General features: G+C 41.2%; 1 protein-coding gene across 1 annotated transcript in view; it reads left to right on the forward strand.

Annotated features, from left to right (window-relative positions):
* Positions 1-5,008, forward strand: part of TMIGD1 (transmembrane and immunoglobulin domain containing 1) — a 34,707-nt gene extending 29,699 nt beyond the window's left edge. Inside the window, exons 5-7 of the mRNA XM_047833555.1 lie at positions 3,142-3,245; positions 4,326-4,366; positions 4,904-5,008. Coding sequence (XP_047689511.1) covers positions 3,142-3,245; positions 4,326-4,366; positions 4,904-4,907 — 149 coding nt within the window. The 3' untranslated portion in view covers positions 4,908-5,008. The remainder of the gene's footprint in view (positions 1-3,141; positions 3,246-4,325; positions 4,367-4,903) is intronic.
* The last annotated feature ends 13,388 nt before the right edge of the window (positions 5,009-18,396 follow it).

The raw sequence follows: 18,396 nt of genomic DNA on the forward strand, positions 1-18,396 counted from the left end.
TCTCCTGGCTTCAGGACTCCGTAGGGTAGTTTCTAAATGGGGCCATGCAAAACTAGAAGTGTAATTACAGATCTTGAGCACGAGAGTTTACCCTGTGTGTTGGGATTTTCTTGCATAATAAATATGGAGGGGGAAAAATTACCAAATCTGGTTACAAATAAGAGAATAAAACAGGGGGCGCCTGGGAGGCTCAGTCGGTTGGGCAATCGACTTTGGCTCAGGTCGTGATCTCACAGCTCCATGAGTTCGAGCCCTGCATCGGGCTCTGTGCTAAGCTGTCAGCACAGAGCCTGGAGCCTGCTTTGGATTCTGTGTCTCCTCTCTCTCTGTCCCTCCCCTGCTCGCACACTGTCTCTCTCGAAAATAAACATTACAAAATTAAAAAAGAGAGAGAGAGAGAGAGTAAAACAGGACAACAGGAGAGATGCAGTTATACTGACCAAAGTCACTTTCATTAGAAACTTGAAATCCAAAGGGAGCCTTAGTGGATCAGGCAGTTTCTATCAGCTTGTTTAAGGAGTGAAAGCTGTCATGTGGGGCTTCATTTAATTCAGCTTGGTAAAAATATCCAGATCTTTGACCAAATTCTGATTTCTTTTCCTAATTGTCCCTCCTTTGCCTCCCCTTCATTTTGACATCTTTCCTTGGCACTGAAAGTAGAAAGGGCCCCTGCTAAGGTTAAGGCTCTTCGGTGTCCCCCAGGGCTGGCTCTCACAGGGCCGGTGCTTATAAGAAGGCCCACGGAGCAGAATTTCTCCAGAATATTGGTACAGCTCACACTCTCATGAGAAAAATTTTTAGTAACAGCTAAAAGAGAGCCAGAGTAAAGGATGCTTAATCTACTTACTCCCCCAAATTACCCTGCACAGTAACTAGACATACAGGAAAGAAGAAAACAAGTAAAAGGTAAGTGGTTTAAGTGTGTCATACATTTACGGAGGGATAAATGCTATTTTATAATCTTGAGGGAAATAGGGCTTGGGCTTTGAAATGAGATTTATCTAAAGTCTTCTCTTCCCCTCCTTTCCACCTTTTGCCCCTCATATACTATTTCACGACCCTATGTCCTTTATAACACTGATCGCAGTCTGTGGTTTTTGTTTGTTTAATGTCTGTCTTCACAACTAGAATGTGAGCCCCATGAGGCCTTCCATGTCTGACCTATTTTTTGCAGGGCTGAGCACCATACCTACCTCACAGTAGTCATTTAGTAAAAACTTTTTGACCACACTCAATCTACAAACTCAAGGGCACAATAAATAGCACACTTATTTCCTATAAGTTCCTAAAATATTATCTTAGCAAAGATTGGAGCCCCGCTCCCTGCCCCTGGTCCCGGGGTGGCATCAGAATCCAGGGGCTTGGGTGAGGTCATTTAAACATCTTTGTTGATCTTACTTTTAAAAGTTGCAGGGGCGCCTGGGTGGCTCAGTCGGTTAAGTGGCCGACCTCGGCTCAGGTCCTGATCTCGTGGTCTGTGAGTTCAAGCCCCGCGTCGGGCTCTGTGCTGACAGCTCAGAGCCTGGAGCCTGTTTCAGATTCTGTGTCTCCCTCTCTCTGACCCTCCCCTGTTCATGCTCTGTCTCTCTCTGTCTCAAAAATAAATAAACGTTAAAAAAAAAAATTTTTTTTTAAAAGTTTCATCCCATGTCATATCAAACTTATTAAAATGAATCACACAGAGTATACTTTTTTGCTGTAAAAATTTTGAAAGGATGTTTGTAACTTGCATACATTTTGAGTTTTATTATATATAAGTTATTAATGTGGTTCTTAAGGTTTAAATTTGGCTGTTGGGTTACAGTTGACATAAAGCTACGTTTTATAGATATTTTAAACATTTATTAATTTTGACCAATCTGCCACTTTATTTTCATATTTTGGAACCAATATGTATTTTCTAGGTCTCAAATATTTTCATAGGCTTTTGGGAAGCTTGCAAGTGCAGGCACTGTGCCTGCAGTGCCTGATGAACAAAATAGCTCTGAGTTTACCTGGTATTCAGAAAACGATGGGCTGGGTTTTCATTTCCAGGCTGTTATGATTGCTGCTGATCTCTTTCTAACCCAGGTTAGAAGTACACTCTCTGGGACCCCTGGGTGGCTCAGTCAGTTGAGCGACCGACTCTTGATTTCCATTCAGTCACGGGATCGAGCCCCACATCAGGTTCTGTGTGACAGCACAGAGCCTGCTTGGGATTCTTTCTCTCTTTCTGTCTCTCTCTCTGCCCCTTCCCCACTCACAGCCCCCCACCCTTTCAAAATAAATAAATAAACATTAAAGAAAAAAAAAAAGAAGTAGACTCTCTGTTCTTCCACGTCGTTTAGAAAGGTATGAAAATCTTTGCCAAGGTTAGGAAGGCTGGTGCTCAGAGTCCCATTTCCCTAGGGGCACCGTGCAGTCACCTTATATAATGTCCTCTCCCTGCTTAAGGCACTATCACAGTACAGCTACAAGGGTCCCCACCTCTCCTGGGGCCCACAGGCCTCTCTCCCCTTAGTCCAGCAGGCTCCTCAACTTTTCTTGCTCTTAAAGCCTTCCTCCCTCCTTTTCTCAGAGATCCCTCCCAGTATCTTTTGGGCTTTCAAAGGGCAGGAAAAACCATTGATTTCAGCCTATTTCTACCTTCTGAGTGGAAAAATTTTGGATGAAGAAAGCACAAAATGGTCTGATTACCCGTTTGGGGGGAGTGATTCATATTATAATAAATTATCCTTTCACAAAGGGATGGATTCAAAACCCATCTCTGCTAATTACTAGCTCTGTGACTCTGGACAAGAGGTTCCTCACCTGCAAAATGAGGTTACTAACACCTACCTTTCTGGGTTGTTTGGAGGATGATACATGTTGAGTGCAAGGCGCCATGGCTGGGACTTAGTAGAAGCATATAAATGAGAAACATATAGCGGTGCCTGGGTGGCTCAGTCGGTTAAGCATCCGAATTTGGCTCAGGTCACAATCTCATGGTTCATGAGTTGGAGCCCCACATCGGGCTCTGTGCTGACAGCTCACAGCCAGGGGCCTGCTTCGGATTCTCTGTCTCCCTCTCTGTCTCTCAAAAAATAAATAAATTTTTTAAAAAAAATTTTAAAAAAGCATATAAATGTTAGTTCTTATCTCCTGTGTTTGCATTTCCAACAGATAAAGGTGTGGCTATACCCATAGAACCCATTATTGCTGCATGTGTTGTGGTCTTTCTGACATTGTGCTTTGGACTCATCGCTAGAAGAAAAAGTATAATGAAGGTATTGAAGTATTCTAAGATATTTAGGTAAAAAATCATCTAAATACAGGCAGACAACTGGCTATATAAGTGACTCTAGAATTGGGAGCCATACTTGGACAATATGGTCTCTCTAAAGACCTAAAGTGGAAGTTGCTCAAAGGCATAAAAATTGTATGTATGTTATAAGGATGGCTTTAAGAAAAGAGTGGAAGTGCATATGGACAAAACCTGAATGAAAATAGCTGTGGTGTTAGGAGTAGGGGATTTGGGGCTGATTTTTTCTTCCTTTTAAATTTCCCTTTATTGTTGCTATGGTACCTCTGGTACAATAAATAAATATACAGGGAAACATCTGCTGTGGATTCAGAGACCTGCATGAAAAAGGTGGCACTTTTTGCTCACCTCCTGAGCACAGCCACAAGGGCAGCTGCAGCAGCGGGGTTGGGACTGGAGGCTGGGGCTGGGGGGGGGGGGGGGGCGACTGGAGTCTGAATTGTTGAATGGTGAATCTTCTTGGTTAGCTTGATGCAGAGTATGTGTGTGTATTGGTGAATGCCTTGCATTTGGCTCCACCAGTTAATTCAATGCCAAAGGGAGGCAAAAGTGGCAGAGAGCCTCGAAGGAAAAGCCAGTGTGGTCTAGGCTCAGTTAATTACACAGCACTATCTCTTTGAAATATATGGTAACTGCGTGTAATTCAGGGCAACAATGTCTGTCAAGAAGAAATTCACTCAACCCCCAGTTCTAATCCAAAGCAAATTTTTCCTATAAAAGGAAAGAAGGAAGGAAGGAAGGAAGGAAGGAAGGAAGGAAGGAAGAAAGAGAGAATCAACTACCTAAGAATCCTGGAAGCATTCTGATTCAAGGATTATATCTCTGTAGGTTCAATACAGAAATGATTAACATGGCCAAAACACAAGATCTGGACTAGTGCAGCGGTGTCTGTATTTCCAGGCATCTCTGTATTGATGCGTATTTTTCTAGGTAGGAGATTAACAGACATTTGGGTTTCCTATCCCCTGAACCACCTTGATGCATTCAAAATGTTTATCTGCCTTAGAAAAGCATGCAAACTCATTGCCCTTGTGTTTGCTTTTAGCTCTGCATAAAGGATGAAGATCCTCAAAGAGAAACAGCTTTGTAAGTACTCTGGGCTGGGGCCAATGATTTCCCATAAGCAGATGGGTAACAGTGGTGTGCAACATAAAGACCATCCTAGGCAAACTCCTCCTGAGATGGGAGGTGCTGGAAGGTGAAGAGAAGAAGGTTCTGACAAGAATGGAGGGTGGAGGAGAATCTGCCTCCACTTCACAGGAAGACAGGCAAGGCTAGGTTGGAAGGTTTTCTAGAACAGGAGAGTACCATTGGTCTTAAGCCTGCTCTCCATTTAGGAAGTTTTGGGCTAATGCTTAAGCCGCACCTTCATTGTACTGCCACGTGATGTAAATGACTGAGAGGGCCTATCCTGGGGGAAGCCATGCTACATTCTCCCTCACAACAAGGTCAGAAGCCATAGTCCTCATTCTAAATAATGCCTAGTCTGTCAGCTCCAGCATTGGAGAAGTAAGCAGTGGGTTAAAAGAACAAAGGCATTCCTTCCAAGGGCATGACTCTTGTTTTGAATTTTTTTCATATTGCTATGATCATTGTTATAATTGATTTCTTGGTTCATTTCAGATGAGAAAGCTGAGACGCCATCTAACACAGCAAGAGTTTTGCATCAGGACTTCCTTGATTTATGTAGTCCCATCTGTATTTATTGCTATTATTAAATTCACTCCTGTCAAATTGTCAGAGGTTATGAAGAAGTGTTTCATTAAGCACTGAACAGTAGTTGTTATGACTAACTTGATATACTTGCAGAACATTTTTATGAAGAACGCTATTAAGAATGAAAAGTAAGATTCTGTTAAGGCTTCTTCTTGAAAGGTATGTTAATTGAGATTTGTTCCAGAGAGATTGGTAAACATTTAGCATATATTTTCTAGGTAGGAGATTAATGGACATTTGGGTCTCACAAATAAGGTGCAAAACCAAAATCAAAAGGAGAGCTGAATATAGAGTGATCGATATTTTAAGTTCGCCAAGAAAGCACATAAATAATATCAATTATCTACTTTAGCTGCTGTTTCATAAAAGAAACGTTTTAGGACTCAAAAAAGGAAGGATGCAATCTCAGAATATAAGGCACTCCTTTAAATGGAATAAATTTAGCGTTATGAAAAAGTCAGCATATGTCCTTATTTTTCTCAGTTCATCGTGGTTTGGTGACACAGTTGCAGACCTGGTGAGCTTTACATGGTGACGGAGACAAAACCTGCAGGGCGCGGGGGCTAGCCAGCGGTCTGTTCACAAGCAGCCTCTGCCCTTGTGGAGCAGTTACTTGCCTAGATCCAGGGACATTAATTATGAATCAGCCTGTACTCCTTCTCATACACCTGTTTTTTTTTTTTTTTAATTTTTTTTTTCAACGTTTATTCACTTTTGGGACAGAGAGAGACAGAGCATGAACGGGGGAGGGGCAGAGAGAGAGGGAGACACAGAATCGGAAACAGGCTCCAGGCTCCGAGCCATCAGCCCAGAGCCCGACGCGGGGCTCGAACTCACGGACCGCGAGATCGTGACCTGGCTGAAGTCGGACGCTTAACCGACTGCGCCACCCAGGCGCCCCCATACACCTGTTTTAAACTGCAGCTCTTCTAATTTGTCTTCGACTTTGCCCATTTCCATTCTTTCTTCATTCTTTTCCCTTAAGAGTCTCTGGTTCACTTTCCCACACAGGTGGGATGTGTTAGGGAGAGAGACCATCCTGGCCAGAACCACCTTTTTTTTTTTTTAAGTTTATTTATTTGTTTTGAGAGAGAGTGTGTGCATGCAGGAAGAGGAGAGGCAGAGAGAGAAGAGAGAGAGAATCCCCAACAGGCTCTGCACTGTCAGCTCTGCACTGTCAGCACGGACCCAATGGGGGGCTCAAACCCACAAACCACAAGATCATGACCTAAGCCGAAATCAAGAGTCAGATGCACAATGAGCGGAGTCATCCGGGCACCCCCAGAACCGACTTTGATGTCCCTGCTGTGCTCACCCTCTCATTTAGAAAAAAAAACAATTTTTTTTTCTAATATGGCAGTGGCTAAATGTGCCACAGCAAGAGACAGAGAGATCTGCTATCGGACAGGTGGTTAAAAGCTGGTGGTTAAAAGCTTCTTATTGACATGGAAGCAAAGAGAAGAAATGGACGGAATGTATGAAATCTCAATTGTCTTGTTCAGAAGACAGACCCCCTCTCCCCCCAATCCTCCTGTTAGGCTTCTCTCTGCTTCCTTGGAAAACTTCTGCATGGAATGGAGAGAGAGACTGTTAAAGACTATGATTTACAGATTTCTCTGTCTTGTTGGAGGCCTCAGCAGGCTTTTGTGGGATTTCAAATTATGTTCCTCATTCAGGATTTCTCAAAGTAGAATTTGGAAGCCCTGCTAAAAATGGCATAAGAACAAAGTAGGAGGAGTGTGAAAATCCAAAAGTTTAGACAATTAAGGAGAAGCCTGGAGACCAAATGGAAAAAACAGATCTCAGGCAATGGTGGGTTGGGATAGTTTAAAGTGGAAGAGGAAACAGGAAAAACTTACTGGACTCTATCTCACTGGACTTCGGATACAAGAGACCTGAATTGCCGTCTTGACTGTTTTACTTTGGGCATAGTCCTTTTCTCTCTCTTGGGCTTTTGGAAAATTAGAAGAAGGATTGGGATTTATTTTCATGTTAAATTTCATGTTAATTCATGTGATTCTAGAAAGATTCCCAAATAGTTTAGTTAAATGCTGGAAGAAGTTGGCAAGAAAAGCTGAAAATGTAATACCTTTGCCCTACCTGGTAAAAGTATGAATCAGCTTTGTTGTAGGACATATAGCAATTCTTGAGTATTACAAGTCATCAGTAGAGAATTTCGTCACCCTTATAAACTACAGTGACCTTGTACATTAGCATAGGTGAGGAACATTAACTAGTTTTAACAGAACGTAGCAATATTATAAATGGTCACTGCATTTCATTTTGCCTTGCAGTTTTGAAAAAAAAAAAACAGAGTCTTTACTAAAAACTGTGTCTATTATTTATTTATTTATTTTGAGAGAGAGACAGAGTGCGAGCAGAGTAGGGGCAGAGAGAAAGAATCCCAAGCAGGCTCCGTGCTAACAGCACAGAGCCCAATGCGGGGGCTTAGTCTCACAGACCGAGAGATCATGACCTGAGCTGAAATCCAGAGTCGGATGCTTCACCAACTGAGACACTGAGGGTGCCCCCCAAAACTGTGTCTATTATTTAAAATTAGAAGTTCAGCCTAGGGCACCTAGATGGCTCAGTCAGTGAAGAGTCCCACTTTGGTTTAGGTCATGATCTTGTGGTTCATGAGTTCAAGCTCCACATTGGGCTCTGTGCTGATAGCTCAGAGCCTGGAGCCTGCTTTGGATTCTGTGTCTCCCTCTGTCTGCCCACCCCCTCTCTGCACCCCCCTCCCCCCTCCCCCGCTCATGCTCTGTCTCTCTGTCTCAAAAAATGAATAAACATTAAAAAAATTTTTTTAAATAAGTTCAGCCTAGAACCTGACTTAGAAGGACATGAAATTCCAGAACTTAAAAGAAGCCCCCAAAGCCTTTCCCTAAATGTGTTCTATATCTACTATGAAATACTTGAAATGCCAACATTCATTATTAGTCTGTTTTTGACACTTTGGACTACAAATACCAGTGGAGAAGTGACAGACAAAGCTACCAATAGGGACACCTTTCATGATTATCATTTCTCTCCTTCTTGGGCCCCATTTTTTGAAAAAACTGGTCTAACAAGCAGCTTGTATTTATTAAATAATAGCAATCTGCTTGCCCAATTTTTAAAACATCAGTGGTATCTACTCACCGTCTGAACATCTTTTATGACAATACAATTACCCAGTTGATGTAATTTCATTTCAAAGCAAAGAAATCTGGTACTTTATTTAACCTGGGCAATCTCTCATGGGTTAACAATATAATCACTGCCATTAGGTTTTTGAGTCATTGAAAATAGTTTACAAACTCCTTTGCTCACCAACTTTACCCCTGTTATCGCTATGATCACCACCTTCTTGAACCTACTGGCCAGGAGTCATAAACTCAAATTCTGACCGGGTCAAGCAGATCTGTTTTACAGGACAGATCCGTAAAACAATAGGGATGGTGGAAACTGTGGCAAACGGAGAGCACATCTTTGTCTGAACAAGGGCTAATAGCTACCATTTGGGATAGATCTTCTGATTCTTTGAGAGAAGTCAGAATTCTGAATTTGTATGTATAATTCTTCTAATTAAAAAAAAAAGGTGGTTGTTTTTTTTTTTAATCCTGGATGTCTAGGAGTAGAAGAATCCTCTCACCCCAATATATGCTAATCTCTGTTAGTTGAGTTACAAACCAGTGTTGCCTTGGGCTTTCATTGTCCTGTGGAGATTTTTGTGAAACAGCTCTTATAATTTTCACAGCTATCCTTTTCTCCTCCAAAGCTCAGGCACGATCATTAAGAACTAAGTCAGAGGACAGTTACTGATACCATACTGAGGACTTTACCTACATTATTCGATTCTGTAAAAAAAAACCTTTAGGAAGTACTCATGGCTGTTCCAACTTTGATGATGAGGACACCTGGGCTCAGAATGCTTAACTGACTTATAGAGAGTGACTAAGCTACAATTCATATTGGACTGATCCAAAGCCTGGGGCCTGGAATGGGGGAGAGGATATCACAGAAGGAGCAAAGGTTGAATAATAAAGACAAAGTTCACATCCAATCCTACTCCTAGTGACCTATATACAGATCATGTATTTTAGTCAGTAAAGGGAATTTAAAACCATCTTGGTTGGCGAGTATTTTGCAGATGTTACAACACTCCTTGAGATAATTTGAGATGTCCTACAGTGTTGTAGTGTTGGAGCTGAGAACTGCTGCCCTAAATATTTGCTTGTCCTTCTGATGATGATAATCACCAAGTATTACTCTTTGCCAAAGGGTTTGCCTAGATAATTTCTTATCATCGCAACAACCCTAAAAGGTAGGTGTTGGAATCCTCATTTTACAGATGAGGAAATTGAGGATCAGAGAAACAAAATAACTTGCTCAGACTTGCACAATTAGCATGGGGTGGAGCTGGGATTCAAACCCAGGGCACATGGACCTCACAGTTCATGCTCCTTCTCTACACTGCACTGTCCTGGGGTGAGGGACCAGGGATAAAGGTACTGGAATATGATTGAGAGCATCTTACTGACTGGGAGCTTGGGAGTTGTGGCATAGATCTGTCATTAACTGAATATCCTCATGCACGTCACACTTCCCTGACCCCTCTGCCATTAGCTAGTCCATGAGACTAGTCGTAGTCAAAGCACTGTGGATAGAATTAACCGTGTCACTTCTGGGAAAAGCAAAACAGAATGGGCCCATGTTCTTTAGGTTCTTGGTTCCCCTGACATGGCAACTGTGGAGACACAGTAGAGCATCTGTCAGCCTGGGATTCTGAGTCACTATGTGGACCAGAGCTATCTACTCACATATAAGTGAGAAATAGACCCTTGTGTCAAACCACTAGATTTTAGGATGAATTTGCTACTGCGGCATAACTTAGCTTATCCTAATTGTATTTCATTACAGTAAGAAATCAGGAGAACATTTAATCTACTTTAATGAAATGATGCTTAATTTCAGGCATAAATTCATAATAATCCCCAACCCCTCCCACCAGGGACCCTGAGTCATTTAAAATGCTGAAAAACCTGCAATAAAATCCCATTTTCCCCAGTGAATTAATTCTCATCTATTGAGAACACATCTTTAAGGAAATAGGGCAGCAGTAGAGCAAGCCAGGAAAAAACTAACCTGTCTCATTAAAAAACCCAGGGACACCTGGGTGGCTCAGTTGGTTAAGCTTCCAACTCTTGATTTTGGCTCAGGTTGTGATTTCGTGGTTTGTGAGATGGGGCTCTGTGCTGGGCATAGAGCCCGCTTAAGATTCTTTCTCTCCCTCTTCCTCTGCCCCTCCCCTGCTCACGCACACACTCTCTTTCAAAAACATTAAAATGAAAAAAATTCAAAATCCAAATAACATTTAATCTCATGCCAGCAACTATAGAAAACAAAACTTTTACATGAATAACAAATTGTTTAACATGCAGGACTTTTCTCAAGAGTCTATTTCTGCAACACCAAGGTTATCATTTACCAAACAACTTCAAACATGGGTAGTTTTCACTTACAGAATACTGGAAAACGTGGAAGACATCAGTGTGCATTCCCAAAAACCTGAATTCTCAGAGAATTGTGTACATAGTAAGGGAAAATTGGAGATCTGGAATCCCTGCCAACAGATTCCTACAGTAAAGCTTTGCTGTGGTAGCACACGAAATATGTCTTTATTTCTTCAGACACTCTTGACAGCAATAATAATAGCTTTGGCTTTCTTTTAGATTATGGGTATTAACAACATTCTCTTACACTTTCAAGCTACCTTATAGTTTACGAAACATTTTTACGTGTATCTTCTTTGATCCTCACAGACACAGCCACTCTTTGACATAGGTAGTGCTGTCTCTCTTTATGATTTGCAACTGGAGAGACTAAAGTTCAGGGGGTTTAAGTGATCTGTCCAAGGTCACATAGCTAGTAAGAGGAGTCATCCGTCCCATGACCCTGCCTATGGGCTCTACGTAAGTGCTACAATTGCTTTCAGTTTTACATAAGACACTTTTGCCTTATACGTGATCACTGTATGCCAAGAAGGGAGACAGAAGATGAGAAATTACACTAACACACGCAATTAATAGACACTGTCAAAACTGAGTTCTCTGAGTAACCTAAAGTGACATCACATAACAACAGTTACACTCCTACACTTAGTGTGCTCCGTCCTAATCACTTTATATTATAACTCACTTAATCCTCCTAACATTCACACAACAAGTTTTTATCATACCCATTTTATAGGAGAGGAAACAGGCACAGAGACGTTAAGTCATGTGTGTCCTTGGTCATGCAGCTTTTATTAGTGGCTGAACCAGAGTTAGACCCAGGCAGTATGGTTGCTGAGTTTTAAACCACTAGGAAAAATTACCTTTACATTAAGAACTGACTTATACAGTACTCTCTATATGGCAGGAACAAACACATATAGACTGATTTAATCCCTATGAGTGACACATTTAACATTTGAATTCAAGCAGAAAGTGGATGCAGAGAGACAGGGAGGGAGGGGAGAATGGGTAAAAAAGGGGCTGGGGTGAGGAAGGAGAGACAGGTAGCTTCTGAGAAGCCTGCTTTTCAACTCAGAGAACACGTGCCCTGATGTGAGCATCAGATGAGGAGGAGAATCAGCTCTCCTAGCCAGTTCTAGTTCCCTCATAGTTCTGAAAGTGTGAGCATCTCATGTGCTGAGGATGAGTCTAGTGATGATGTGCATTTTTCTTATAACATGGCCCCTAAATGCAGGCCAACTACTCAATTTGATTCTCCACCTAAGAAACAGCAATCTCTTCCCATACTGGAATGAAAACCTGTTCTGCTGTGCACAAGAAGAGGAGCTGTTTGGGTCTCTGAAGTGACACTTTCTCAAGAGATTTCCAAGGATATTGATTATAACCAATTTTTGCCCGACTTCGGAACTGAATCCTTGAGTAAGCCACAACCCACTTGGTATCAGTGAACCTGATTGGTGCTAAAGGGAGTGATTGCATTCCTGTAGTGTGTAACGCAACTTTGCTGTGTATATTCAACATTGCTCACAGAAAAGTTTTAGTTACCAGATGTACATGAAGCTACCAGATGTATGAACAGTTGCTTCGAAAAACAGGCCTCCCTTCTTGGCTCGGCCACTATTGAGCTGCTCAGCTCAAGGATGTCCCATAATCTTCCAGAGATTCCAAATTGAGGTTCTAGACCAAAAGATAATCTCTAAGATCCTGTGAGTCCTCAGACTAAATGATTGACATTAAAAAAAATATTGATGATAATGAAGTACCTCTTAGAAGCCCTCACTACTTCTTTGTATGGCATTTTGCAAATTGTATGCTTCTTTTGCAACAGATTCTTAGCCTAAAACAGGTCATTTTTCACTCCTGCTGTCATGTCATTTGTAGGCTTTATAGGCAGTTCAAGGACATAATTTAAAACATTCCACCAAAGAGGATATAAACTTTGCTGCTGCTAAAGAATCACAGCCTTGAATTCCTGTATTTTATAGTTATGGTACTCATAAAAGTGTTTAATAACAAACTTGGCTCACTTGGAAATCACCAGTCTAAAGGACTTTGCCCCAATTTGAGATGTGGATCATATTTAAGAAAATATTTAATGATTTATTAACAAGTTCATATTTCTGCTAAAGATTTCTGTACACTCTCTTTTGATCACTCTAAATGCAGGCATAATGTGCTTTATGATTCCATAACACTATTAATCATCTAACTAAGGCTTCTGTCATTGATCCTTTTTTGTCTTGTTTGGTCTTCATGATTTTTTTTTAGTGTTTATTTGCTTATTTTTGAGAGACAGAGAGAGAGAGAGCGCACAAGCATGGGAGGGGCAGACACACACACACACACACACACACACACACACACACACACACACACAGAATCCGAAGCAGGCTCTAGGCTCTGAGTTATAAGTGCAGAGCTCTATGCAGGGCCTGAACCCACGACCCATGAGATCATGACCTGAGCCGAAATAGGACGCTCAACCTACAGAGCCACCCAGGTGCCCTGGTCTTCGTGATTTTCTACCTGTATCAGACAAATTAAAATGGGCCAGTGTGAAAACATAACAGCTGCATATGTAAGCACCCAAGACAAACTTCCTGATTTTATCCCATTTGTCAAAGCCTAGAATAAAAGAACCCATAAACCTAAACCACCCACAAATGGAATATTCACAATGGTTGCCATGTTGCAAATTGAAAAATGACATATAACGTATCTAACGGCAATTTATAAATCTGTAGGCTTATTGTTTAGGCTGACATGTCTAAAGTACTTGAGTTTCAAAATGCTTTCACTTACATTCTATCTTTTGTGCTTATACTCTTCGTCCCTGGAATCAAACTACCTGGGTGTATATCCTAACTCTACTCTTTTACTAGCTGAGTGAGGATATGCACGTGACCTAACCTCTCAGCTCATTTAATCCTTATCATGACCCTGTGTTAGGAAGTAGCTTCTATTACTATCCCCATTTAATAAATGAGGGGATGCAGGAACAAAGACTTGTACATGGCTTGGCGGGGGGCAGGGGGGTCTGGGTGGCTCTGTGGGTTGAGCGTCTGACTCTTGATTTCGGTTCATGAATTGAGTCCTGTATCAGACTCCCTGCTGTCAGAGCAGAGCCTACTTGAGATCTGTCCCCCATCTCTCTCTGCCCCTCCCTGACTCATGCTCTCTGAAAGAAATAAACACTAAAAAAATAAGGACTTGTACATGATAAGACCTGTAGCACAGCAAGCACTCACTAAATTTTAGTTATTACAGCTGGTACCCTACTTTTTGGAGGAGGAGGCTGACACTTAGTTTAAATGATTGCAGGGGCCCGTGGATGGCTGAGTCGGTTGAGAATCTGACTTTGGCTCCGGTCAGGATCTCACAGTTCTTGAGTTCAAGCCCTGCGCTGACAGCTCAGAGCCTGGAGCCTGCTTCAGATTCTGTGTCTCCCTCTCTCTCCCTGTCCCTCCCCCACTCTCTCTCTCTCTGTCTCTCAAAACAAAAATGAATAAACGTTAAAAAAAAATGAAAAGATTGTTTATGCCTATAAATAGTCTAGTTGGGACCAGATTTAATGGACTTCAAACCTTACCCTCTTAACTCCATGCTGCCTTTCTTATTTAACATAAAAAATTGGGATTTCTATTTCACGGCTTTTAAGAAAATACATTCATATATATATATATATATATATATATATATATATCCTAAAAAGAAAGACCAATGTTTTCATCTACTTTCAGGGTACGATGTATGTTGTCTTTTTTTAGTTTTCCATTTGTCCTGTGAATGTGTTCAGTTTTACTTTTATCCGACAAATTATTTTTCTTGGAATAAGCAAGAAAGAAAATTAAATGAAAGAAAAATAAGATGAGATGTAAAATGAAAGCCTAACGAGAAAATAGTAGAAAGGATACAAATTGGAGAAGGTGCTTTGGAGTCACCAACTCCTATGTATTAAACTTTATTTGTGACATGTTTATGCTTTTCATTTGATGCCTTTTATGCATCTCAAGAAACCTCTTTTTTAAAAAAGGCCAAAAATGTCATAATTAATACACTTCAATATTTGCTTTAGATAGTGATGAATGCAATTCACAAACAAAAGAATTACAGAAAGCTCTGGTTTTGTTCATTGCAGGTTAAGGAAAACTGGTCTAACAGCATTCCTAAAAGGAAACCAGGATCTATGGTCTCCAGTGGTATCTAGTTATTATGTTCTCCCAGGTCCAATTTCTTCTTTCTCATCTCTATTATTTTCTCTTTGGTTTGCTTATTTTTTTCTTTTGTCCTCATTTCAACCCTTATGTAATTCCACAAAATTTAGGTTTTGGTGATCTTAAGTGATCCGTTTATGAAACTGATCAATGTAAAGAGAAGCATTTTCAGAGTAGCCCTATCAGGGCCTCCCTGGGGCTAGATTATCTCAGCGCCTTATTTTGTTGTTCATAGGGATCTTCATTTCTCCCTGGCAAAGGGAAAGGAAAATGGAGGCAGTTTTCCTGCATTTCCAGAATAAGGCCTCAACTCCTTGGTGCACACAGTTGGCCCTCCATGCTTGACTCCTGCCTTCTCAGTTCTAGCTATGCTCAGTGTCTTCAGTTCCCAAAGAGCAACTTGTTGCTTTAAGATCTTTGTACAGGCCATTACTTGCAACCGGAATGCCTTTCCTCAGTCATCACTTAAGGAACCCCTAATTGTCCCAAACTCAGATGATCTGTCATCTCTTCCAAGAAGTTTTCCCTAAAGCTCCCAGTCTGACTTAGATATTCCTCTTCCATGCTCTACATTACATGGCACAAACCTCTACCAGAGCATAATGGTAGACGATCAGGATTAGGGTTAGGGTGATTTGCCTCTAAAATATTTCCCATACATATCCATTTCTTTTCTTATCAGTGCTGCCTTCTGGATCCAGGTCACCATTCACCTTTTGCCTGAGCAAATTCTTGTCTCCTAACAGGTCTCCTGCTTATGTTCATGTCTCTCTTCAGTCCATAATTTACACTACAGCCAGAATAATCTTTTTAAGAAGAAATATTTCATATATACAAAAATACACAAAATTAGGTATAACCATAAAGTGAACCACCAGTTTAAAAAATAAAACACTGCCCATACCTTTGAAGTTGACTGTGTCTCTTTCCCAAAGGTAAACACCATCCTGAATGTGTTTAATTTTCCTTTTTTTTTTTTTTTAAGATTTTATTTTAAGTAATCTCTACATCCAATGTGGGGCTTCAACTCACAACCCTGAGATCAAGAGTCACATGCTCTACCGACTGAGCCAGCCAGGCACCCATTCCCTTGTTTTTTTGTTTTTGTTTTTGTTTTTTAATTCTTGGAGCATCTGGCTGGCTCAGTCAGCAGAGCTTATAACTTTTGATCTCGGGGTAGTGAGTGCAAGCCCCACAGTGGGCATGGAGCCTCCCTTAAAAAAGGGTGGGGGGGCACCTGGTGGCTTAGTCAGAAGAGCATGTCACTCTTAGTCTTGGGATCTTGAGAGTTCAAGCCTCATGTTGGCTCTAGAGATTACGTAAATAAATTTTTTAAAAAATTTCTTTTACCATGTAGGCATCTCTAAACAATACATTATTCAAATTTGCTTGTTTTTGAAATTTTAGAAAATAGTTGAATGCCATTTGCTTTGCAACTTGCTTTTTGCATTCAACATTATGTTTCTGAAATTCATCCATGTTGATTTTCACTTCTGTGTAATATTCCATTGTATGACTATGTCAGAATTCATTTAAATTCTTGTTGATTCACTATTGGAATTCTTCCAGGTGCTATGCAATCACAAAAAATGCTCAGATAAACAGTTTTGACTATGACTTCCAGTGCACGTATGCAAGAATTTCTCCAGGGCAGGGCTGGCTGTCCAATACTACTTACCATGATGATGAAAATGTTCTATATCTATGCTACCCAATCTGGTTGCATGTGTAGCTACTGAGCACTTGGAATGTGACTACTACAATTGAGAAAGTGGATTTTTAATTTTTTTATTTTAATTAATTTAAAATTAAATAGCCACAAATGGCTAGTGGCTACCATACTGAACAGAGTAGCTTTAGAATATATACCCAAAGGCGCACCTGGGTGGTTCAGTCAGTTAAGCGTCTAACTTCGGCTCAGGTCATGATCTCTCAGCTTGTGGGTTCGAGCCCCGCATCAGGCTCTGTGCTGACAGCTCGGAGCCTGGAGCCTGCTTCGGCTTCTGTGTCTCCCTCTCTCTCTCTGCTCCTCCCCCGCTCACACTCTGTTTCTCTCTCTCTCTCTCAAAAAATAAATAAACATTTAAAAAAATTGGAATATACACCCAAGAATAAAGTTGCTGGACTATAGGGGCACCTGGGTGGCTCGGTTGGTTGAATGTCCTATTCTTAATGTACACTCAGGTCATGATCTTGCCCCATGTTGGACTCTGGACTGACAGCTCGGACCCTGCTTGGGATTCTCTCTCACCCTTTTTCTCTGACCCACCCCCAACTTGTGCTCTCTCTCCTTCTCAAAAAAACAAAAAAAAGAATAATAATAACCATTAAAAAACAGTCACTGGGTTACAGGGTATGTGGGACTTCAATTTTACAAATATTAACAAATGTTTTCCAAAGTGGCAATATTAATTTATACTTCTACAAGCAGTATTTAAAGAATTATCAACAGTACTTTTTAATGTCTGCCTTTAAAATTTTTACCTGTCTGGGGCGCATGGGTGGCTTAGTCGGTTGAGCGTCTGACTCCGGCTCAGGTCATGATCTCCCTCCTGTTCTTGGCTTTGAGCCCTGCGTCAGGCTCTGTGCTGACAGCTCGGAGCCTGGAGCCTGCTTCGGATTCTGTGTCTCCCTCTCTCTCTCTGCCCCTCTCACTCATGTTCTGTCTCTCAAAAATAAGTAAATATTAAAAAAAAATTTTTAAGTAAAATTTTTACCTGTGTAGATATTAAATGGCATCTTATCACAATTTTCTTTTGCATTTCCATCATGACTGTTTGCTAGTCATGCTTCTTTTTTTGTGAAGTGCCTGGTGAAATGCCACTATCCTTTGTAAAAAGCCTGTTTTGTACTGAGTTGTTTGTCTTTTTACTATTTATGTTTAGGAATTCTTTGTATATATTTAATTTTATTATTTTTTATTTTTTAAAGATTTTTTTTTTAAGTAATCTCTATGCTCAGCTTGGGACTTACAACCTTGAGATCAAGAGGCACATGACCCACTGACTGAGCCAACCATGTGCCCTTCTTTGTATATACACATATATTTTTTGTTTTGTTTGTTTTGTTTATTTATTTTGAGAGAGAGAGAGAGAGAGAGAGCGAGCATCAGCAGGGGATGTGGGGCTCAATCCCATGAACCGTGAAATCATGACCTGAGCTGAAATCAAGAGTTGGATGCTTAACCAACTGAGCCATCCAGGCGCCCCTGTGTATATTTTTAATACTATTTTTCCTAATAAAATATGTTACAAATATCTTCAGTGTATCCTTAACATAAACCAGGGGGCGCCTGGGTGGCTCAGTCGGTTCAGCAACCGACTTCGGCTCAGGTCACGATCTCACAGTTGGTGAGTTTGAGCCCCCTCATCCATCTCTGCGTTGACAGCTCAAAACCTGGAGCCTGCTTCAGATTCTGTGTCTCTCTCTCTCTCTCTCTCTCTCTCTCTCTCTCTCTGTGTCCCTCCCCCACTTTTGCTCAGTCTCTCTCTCTCTCTCTCTCTCAAAAACAAACATTTAAAAAAAACCACAGGGGCCCCTGGGTGGCTCAGTCAGTTGAACGTCTGACTTCGGCTCAGGTCATGATCTCACAGTTTGTGAGTTCGAGCCCCGCATCTGGCTCTGTGCTGACGGCTTGGAACCTGGAGCCTGCTTCGGATTCTGTGTCTCCCTCTCTCTCTGCTCC

This window comes from Prionailurus viverrinus, chromosome E1, assembly GCF_022837055.1.
Source record: "Prionailurus viverrinus isolate Anna chromosome E1, UM_Priviv_1.0, whole genome shotgun sequence".
NCBI lineage: Eukaryota > Metazoa > Chordata > Mammalia > Carnivora > Felidae > Prionailurus > Prionailurus viverrinus.